Raw genomic sequence first — 8,023 nt, 5'->3', positions numbered from 1 at the left:
CAGTGTGGAGAACAGTAATATGTGACCCTTTCAGTGCTGCTCACATTATCGATGAGGCAGCTGCTACCCTTCAAAGTGTCTGCAGAATCCAAAGCTTCTTAACACCCTCTTGTCCAGGCCACCATCATCTCCTGGGTGCACTCCCAGATTCCATCTTCATTCCCTCTACGTTCTTGGCTCCAACAAACAGAGCCCTTCCCACATAAGCCAGTTCTAGAAGTGGCCTCAATCCTCCAGCTTGCTCAGAGCCAAAGGCACCATCCTTAAACTTGTCTGTTACAGTTCCTGTGTGAGGGGCTCTTTCACACATCCCCATACCCAGGGGCTCCTTTGACTGCATTTCCTACATCAGGATTCTGTGTAAGGTACACTCAGTAAGGGTACAGTGAGCATGCATGCCTCTGCCTCAGACACTTTACAGTGGCTGTTCCTTCAACAGCAGTGTTTCTCAACCTGTGGGTCGAAATCCCCCCCAAGGGCTGCATATCAGATATTTGTTATTATTCATAACAGCAAAATTACAGTTATGAAATACAAAATAATTTATGGTTGGGGGTCACCATATTTTAAAAGGGTCACAGCATTACAAAAATTGAGAACTGTTGTTATAGGAACTCCCTTCTCCCCAAGATGCTCTGACCCCTTTCTTCTTCCCAATAAGTCTTTCTGTTTTGAGATTAGGTCTTATGTAGCCCAGACTGGTCTCCAACTTCTAACTCATTATGTATAGCCAAGTCTGGTCTTGAACTCCCAATCCATCTGCCTTCAACCTCATGATAGCCAGGATTACAGGCACATGCCATTACACTTAGTTTCCTTGAGTGTCAGGCAATTCAAACGCAGGGCTTTGTGCATGCTGAGCACCTGTCATCTGTGCTACATCTCTAGCCCCCTCTTTCATGTCTTTACACTAACGACTCCAGCTCGGAGGCTGAGGCCATCTTAAGCCACTATGCTAGGCTGGGGTCTGTCCTCTGCATTGTGAAAGTTTGGCAACATGGGCTACCCCTGGCCTGTAGGTGCCAGGCAGTGTATCCTGCTTCTGCCACCCTCACTGCTGGATGCTGAATCCTCAATATTTAGGGTAATATCTGCTACACCACTAAGACTTCATATTTATTCCATGTCTAGTGACATCAGTATTGGGTTGTCTCTGTGCTAAAGTCTGCACTTAGCATATACAATGTCCTGAATGCACTGAGTTCAATCCCAAGAACCTGCTCCCTGTTCCCACCTCTCTCCCCCACCCATCTCCCTCCATGATCTCTCCTTTCTCCTCTCTTTCTTTTACTGTTCTCTCTTTTACATACACACACAATGAGAGGTGAGAGAGAGTATTAAAGTTGACAGTGGATGCCAGTCACTAATCCCAAATACCTGAGTATGATAGGCTCTTAATTCTCTCTATAGCTCCTCAGCCTTCCTGGGTGTTTTTCTCTTATTCTCCTTTTCCAAGACAGTGGGAAAAAGACTTTCTAAGGTTGACCCTTTCACAGCCAGAGGATGCTCTTGTGTTTGTGCCTTCTTGAGTTCGTGGTATTTTACTCCAGGCCTTTGGGACTTCTTGTCTAAGGTCTCTGTCACAGAGGTGGAGAATGTTGTGTAGGATGTTATTGGCTGTGACATGTCCTCCGAACTTGGGCTAGTCATGGTAATGGGAAGCGTAGACATTTCAGGTGTCTTCCGTAAGACGGATATGGAAGTCGTTGACAACTCAGTTGTGGGTTCCTTGGAAGTGCTCAGCGAGTCTTCACCTGGCTTCCCCTTCATCTGGGGCTGTGTGTTCTCCTCCTTCACATTAGCACTGGACTCTGATTGTTCCTTGAGCACTACTTGTGTAGCCTCTGTCAAGTGCATCTGGCTGATGTTAAGGGGCAAATTGGCCAACACAGACATGGCAGATCCTCTGGAAGTCATAGAGAACCAGGAGGGCAGAGACACAGTAGCTGGCTTCAGGTATTGGTGTTTGGAGTTGGCTATGATCATCATCTTGGCAAGGGTGAGCCCCTCCACAGAGAAGGGCCTGTTGTCCTCTGTGCGGGGGCCCTCAAGACCTACCTCCTCAGCCAAGACCCATTTCTCCTGCATCTCTATCTCCTTGGGCTTCAGATCAGGCAAGTTCACAGCTGTTTCCTCTTCCATCTTGTGGGCCCTGTCTTCCGACTTCTCCCTGCCCTTCAAGGCCTCCAGAGTGACCTCCTGCATTTTGCTAATCAAGATTTCCTTGGATTTCTTTTTGTTAGTGGTAGAGGACAGACGCGAGGACATGGTCTGAGCCCTCATGTCTACCACTTTTGTCTTCTGCCCTTCCACGAACATCACTGGTTCCTGTTTCCCTTTGGGCTTTTCTTGAAGCATGTCTCCTACCAGTAGCATGGTAGGATCCACAGGGGCCTTGGCCTGTGTGTTGAGAACGTTCTGCAATTGGGCAGTTGGAGCCTTCTGAAATTGGGCATTTAGTGATAGACAGTCCTTCTTTGGGGGCATGGCTTTCTGGGAACTTGCAGGTGCTTGTGGAAGCTTCTGAATTGGGGATAAATTTTTATTGGGTGAGACAATTAGAACTGGGGCCTTCGGGGGGGGTCCAGGAACAGGTGGGACCTTCTGGGGAATAGAAGGTGGAGCCTTATGGGAGAGGCAGGGTGGGGCTGAAGACTTCTGGGTTGACCGTAGTGCATCTGGGACCTTCCGAGCTGGAGCAGGCTCAGCCTGTACCTTAGTAGACTTGTCCAAAATGAATGGTGTTTTCCGTGTTGTGGCTGGGGCAGATGGAGCCTTCTTGCAGGACAGTGTCCCCAGATATTTTGTTGAGCCTATGGGCCTGGCCTTGTCTTTGGACTTTGGGCAGGAGGGGCCAGGTGGAATCACATAGAAGGCAGGAGGGTAAGTATACGTGTGCAAGGAGGAAGACAGACTGGTGGATTCGGTGTCTATGAGGTCTTCAAGGTCTCTGGACCACATGAAGGTGTCCATGTCACAGGAGTCCATGAAAGGCAAATCAGCGTTTTTGTGAGAGATACACTGTGTGGGTGTCTCAATTAGACCTCCCCGGCCCATGGTATCCTCAGAATCAGATCCAGCCTGTAGATGGATGAGGTGAGCAGGATCAGGGAAATACAAAGGCTTTCAGCCTTCCTCCTCCTGACCAGGATCCCACATCCCAACCTTCCTCCCTCAGACCCTGGAATCTAGGCCCCAGCCTCCTCCCCTGGACCCTGGAGTCTAGGCCCCAGCCCATAGCAAATAGCTGGCCTTTGAACTGGTGTGTTCCTGGTGCAACGTGCCAGAGATGATGCTGAAGATGGTTCGGATGGTGATGCTGTCCTTGTCTGTGGGGCAGAAAGAAGCCTGAGCTCTCTGGGAAAGGGATCAAACTCAAAAGCAGGTTCATGCAGGTGGCAGAGGGTGGGTATTGGCCATACCAGAAACCTGGATCACTGTGTCGGAGCTGTCAGCACAGGGATCTAGGCAGGACCTACAGAAGTGAGATGATGGGACGTTAGTGACATCTGACCCAGGGTCCTGCACACAACTGCCCCAAACCCCCATTACCTACTTCTTTTCTGCAACTTTCATCTGATCCTCAAGAGGTTCCAGCTGTGACCAGATGAGAGGCACAGAGTCCCCGACAGCCTGAGACCTGAGGGTGTGCTTGACCATCTGTCCATGGGCAGAGAGGAGACAGTCAAAGGAGTGGAGTGGCAGCCCCTGGGCCACACACATACAGACGCATGCATGCCCACACACACTGGCTGCCTCACCTTGGCCTTTCTTTGTTTTTGAGAAGAGAATATTTTATAAGGAAAGGTGCGCTCTGTAACTTGAACTGGAGAGAGAGAAGAGAGGAGGGTCAAGGACCTCAGGGGGTGCTGACATGGGGCAGACCCTGAAGACAAGGTGAGCTCAGCCCGGGACTTCAGAAGAAGCTGCCAAGGTGTTTGAGCCCCACCCATGCTTTGAAGGAGGGTACCTGACATGCAGGGGAAGATGGCCCAGCCTTGGCAGAGACGGCTCACCTGTTAATCCGGCTGGAGGCTGGGCCTGCAGACAGAGGGGCAGTTTTCAGAGGCCTCTTACTAGTCTCCCCTGTCTTATCCTCATTCTAGTTTAGTTTAAGATTTGTTTATTTTTCATATTATTATATGTGTAGGCATGAGTGCCTCCATGTATGTAGGTACACCATATCCATGCCTGGCGCCTGCTGAGACCAGAACAGGGCACTGGATCCTCTGGAACTGGAGTTACAGGTGGTTGTGAGCTGCCCTGTGTGTGCTGGCGAACCAAATCCAGGTCTTCTGCAAGAGTAGCAAACACCCTTAGCCACTGAGCCATCTCTCCAGGAACTCCTTTTTCTTCCTTTCCTGAGACAGGGTCTGTGTGGTCCCGTTGTTCTGGAGTTTGCTATGTAGACCAGCCTGGCCTTAAACTCAGAGTTCCTCCTGCCTCTGCCTCGTGATGCCAGGATTTAAAGCACGCACACATACACAGAAAAAGCATACACCACCACAAGCACCACTCTTTCTTTTTAGGTGTGTATTTGCACACAGTTGCATGTGTATGCGTATGTGTGTTTGTGTACAGATGCATGTATATGCATGTGTATGCATGCAAGTATATGTGTGTGCAGATGCATGTGCATACATGTGCTTGTGTGCAGATGCATGTGTATGTGCATGCATGCATATCATGTATATGTGTGAATGAATGTGTGTGTGTTTGTGTGCAGGTACCTGTGTATGTGAGTGTGCGCAGGCTGCATGTGTGTGTATGTGTGTGTGTGCGTGTATGCAGATCATGTTTATGTGTGAGTGAATGTGTGTGTTTGTGTGCAGGTACCTGTGTATGTGAGTGTGCGCAGGCTGCATGTGTGTGTATGTGTGTGTGCGTGTATGCAGATCATGTTTATGTGTGAGTGAATGTGTGTGTTTGTGTGCAGGTACCTGTGTATGTGTGTATGTCTGTGTGCAGGTGCATGTGTGTATGTGTGTGTGCAAGTGTATGTGTGTGTGTGTGTTTGTGTGCAGGTGCGTGTGTATGCATATGTGGTCAGAGAACCACCTTGCTGTCATGCTAGGGCAGGTCATCCACCTCCTCTGGGACGCTCTCACTGACTTGAAGCTCCCCAGTTAGATGATGGCAGCCTGTGAAGCCCTCGGAGTGTCTCTCCTTAGTCCTGGGATTAGTGTGCCCCACACCCAGCATGTGAAACAATTTTTTAAAAAGTACGTGTATGTTTGTGAATGTGGGTGCCAATGCAGGGCAGAGCCATTGGGCCAGCCAGAGCTCCAGGCGGCTGGAGGCCACTCCGGCAGGTCCTCCGTGCTCTGAGCCCCTGACCCGCCTCTCCAGCCCCTTAAGAGTTCACGGCATTTAACTTGTCTATCTTGGAGGTGCATGTGCCGTGTCCTTGGAGGTGGTGACAGTTTTAGGAGTTGGCTCTTCTTTCTTTGCAGGGCCGGGCCCCACCTCAGGTCGGCAGGCCTGGAGGCAAGTGCGTCTACTCACTAGTTCACACCTTCCGTTAGTACGTGAATTCTGGAGGGGGTGATTTGGGTTCTTGAATTTGCAAGGTAAATCTTTTATGGACTGAACTACCTTTCCAGTTCTTTGGTTTTTATTTTAACACAGGCTCTCACTCTATAGCCTACAATAGCCTGAAACTCACTATAGCCCAGGCTAGCCTCAAATTTATTGCAATCCTCCTGCTTCAGACTCCCAAGTCTTGGGAATTACAAGCATGAGCCAACAACCCCTTCCTTCCCACCATCAAGAGTTAGAAATTACAATTTATTAAAAATATAAACCTGCCAGGTTTATTCCTAGCACTTGGGAGGCAAAGGCAGGAGGCTCCCTCAGTTCAAGGCCAGCCTGATCAACAGAGCAAGTTCCAGAACAGCCAGACTACACAGAGAAACACTATCTCAAACCAAAAATAAAATAAAAAATAGAAATCATTCCCAAGAATGGGAAATGAGGCCAAGGCTGGCAGGGTGGCTCAGCAAGTAAAGGCACTTGCTAAGCCTGGTGACCTGAGTGTGAACCCCAGAAACTACATGGTAGGAGAGAACCCACACTCAAGTGTGCATGCATGCTCACACATGTGGGACTAGGCTAGTGAACTGAGGGTATAAGCCAGACTAACCTTAAATTTGTAACAGGCCTCCTGCCTTTATCTTCCAAGTGTTGCAGATTACAGGTACGTGCCTGGGTACCTGGCCACTTTTTCTGGTGTCTGTGTGTCTATCTGTATGTGTGTGCAAGGGTACACATGTGGGGCCAGAGGACAACCACAGGTGCCATTCCTTAGAAACTATCTTTTTGTGAGTGTTTCTTTCCTTTTGAGACAGGGTTTTCTCACTGGCCTGAAATCTACCAAGTAGGTCAGGCCAGGCCAGGATCCATCTGCCTGCCTCTCCAGCACTGTGGTTACAAACATGTGTCACCATACACTATACCCAGAATTTTGTTGTTGTTGTTGTTTTTTTTTTTTTTTTTAGACAGTGTTCCTCTGAGTAGCCAAGCTGTCCTAGAACTTACTCTGTAGACTGGGCTGGCCTTGAACTCAGAGCTCCACCTGCCTCTGCCTCCTGAGCACTAGGATTACAGGCGTGCGCCACCACACCCAGCAGCAAGCAGCATTTTTATGTGGTTTCTGAAGAATTGAACTCAGAGCCTCATACTTCCTACGCAATAATCTCTTTTCTAGCTGAGATGTCTCCTCTGCCGCATGATTTCTGTCTCTGTTAGCTACCCAGCCTGCAACTTCATCCCCAGCTTTTCTTCCTTGGTCCTGTGAGGCCTAGAACCCCCCTTCAGACCCGGCATTCTAGGACCCAGCTCCTCCCCCTCACAGGCACTGGGCTGTGGGTTCTCTTTCCTTTGTAGAATATGGACAGTGGTTTAGAGACCCAGCTCACTGAATTCTCACCTGAAGGCACCAGGTGGAGGCTGGTGCTCCGTCTAGGGGTGTGTCCAGGGGGGGCGTGTCCATGGTCCTGGGTGCCCAGGATAAGGTAGGCTGGTGAAGCAGGTTGATGAGGCGAATCCAGCGGTCAAACAGAAAGGCCAGCTCATGGTCAGGGGCATCCAGTTCCAGGTAATAGTAGCGGCCAGTGATCAGCCTCAGCTTCAGGCGCCAGCTGGGCAGATCGTGGACATAGAGGTGGGCAAGGTCTAGCGGGATCATCCTGTGGGGGGTGGGAGACCCGGTAGTTAGTGCCATAGATAAGGACAGAGTGGAGTGAGCTGCGGTGGAGCTGGAGGAACATACCTGGTGAGGTTGAGATTTTCGCAGTCCCTGTCCTCGGGGGGCTGAGCAAGTAACAGAATGTCAGGCATCACTAGGCCAGGCAAGGAGGCCGCGACAGCCATAGTCAGCTTGTTGGTTCTGTGGTGCACGAACGCAGGAGCCCCATGATTGGTCACCTGGGGCAGCCAGTGAGCAGGGCTGGGACCAGTTCTTTCTCCAGCGTGTCTCCAGCATCCCTCACCTGAGAGCCTCCTTTCTTTCCAAACCCACTTCCTACCTACTGAAGCTGAAATTCCAAATCCTTACTCAACCCACTCTGCCCGGGGGTCCCTCCCTCTTTCTGTGAGTGTCTCAGCCCTCCTCCCCCGTTTCCCTGGGGCACAGGGAGCCAGGACCTGGACAAAGTTACTCTCGAACATGGGCAGCGGGCGAAGGGGCAGGTACTCGCCCTTCTGGAGGGTCTTCTGTAGCTCTCCAAGAATGGGGACCCACTTCTGAGGGTCCTCGGGAGGCTGAGCACGCCCAATGTTCAACAGCCGTTTCATGGTGGCTGTCAGAAAGGCAGGTAGGGGTGTATAGATTCAGGGATCCAGGGCCCAGGTGGAGCCCTGACCCCCACCCCAGCCCACCAGCCTTGGACCCTTGGGCTTCAAGGATGCCAGGAGCTCAGCAGTGACAGAAAGTGGAGTGTCCCCAGAGCTGAGAGACTCTGGTATGGCCATGGCCCTGCAGAGCGGTAGTCAGCACTAGGCTGTGGGAAGAACTTTTGCTAGG

General features: G+C 50.6%; 1 protein-coding gene across 1 annotated transcript; it reads right to left on the bottom strand.

Moving 5' to 3' along the window:
* Positions 1 to 1,404: 1,404 nt before the first annotated feature.
* Garin5b (golgi associated RAB2 interactor family member 5B) lies at positions 1,405 to 7,794 on the bottom strand. Its single transcript, XM_021657301.1, has 9 exons — positions 7,645 to 7,794; positions 7,271 to 7,425; positions 6,929 to 7,187; positions 4,017 to 4,041; positions 3,744 to 3,826; positions 3,557 to 3,660; positions 3,423 to 3,475; positions 3,264 to 3,329; positions 1,405 to 3,077 (listed from the first exon to the last, which is right to left on the bottom strand). The coding sequence occupies exons 1-9, from the start codon at positions 7,792 to 7,794 to the stop codon at positions 1,405 to 1,407; spliced, it is 2,568 nt and encodes an 855-aa protein (XP_021512976.1).
* Positions 7,795 to 8,023: the final 229 nt, after the last annotated feature.

Source organism: Meriones unguiculatus, chromosome 14 (assembly GCF_030254825.1).
Source record: "Meriones unguiculatus strain TT.TT164.6M chromosome 14, Bangor_MerUng_6.1, whole genome shotgun sequence".
In the NCBI taxonomy this organism is placed as follows: Eukaryota; Metazoa; Chordata; class Mammalia; order Rodentia; family Muridae; genus Meriones; species Meriones unguiculatus.
This window is presented reverse-complemented; position numbering and strand designations above follow the sequence as displayed.

Excerpts from the sequence above, each read along its gene's own strand:
- Garin5b (XM_021657301.1), bottom strand. The coding sequence starts at position 7,794 with ATGAAACGGCTGTTGAACATTGGGCGTGCTCAGCCTCCCGAGGACCCT. Across the intron at positions 3,661-3,743 it reads AGGTGAGGCAGCCAGTGTGT|ATGGTCAAGCACACCCTCAG; the intron begins GTGGGCATGCAT and ends GCCCATGGACAG. Across the intron at positions 3,078-3,263 it reads CACGTTGCACCAGGAACACA|GATCTGATTCTGAGGATACC; the intron begins CCAGTTCAAAGG and ends ATCTACAGGCTG.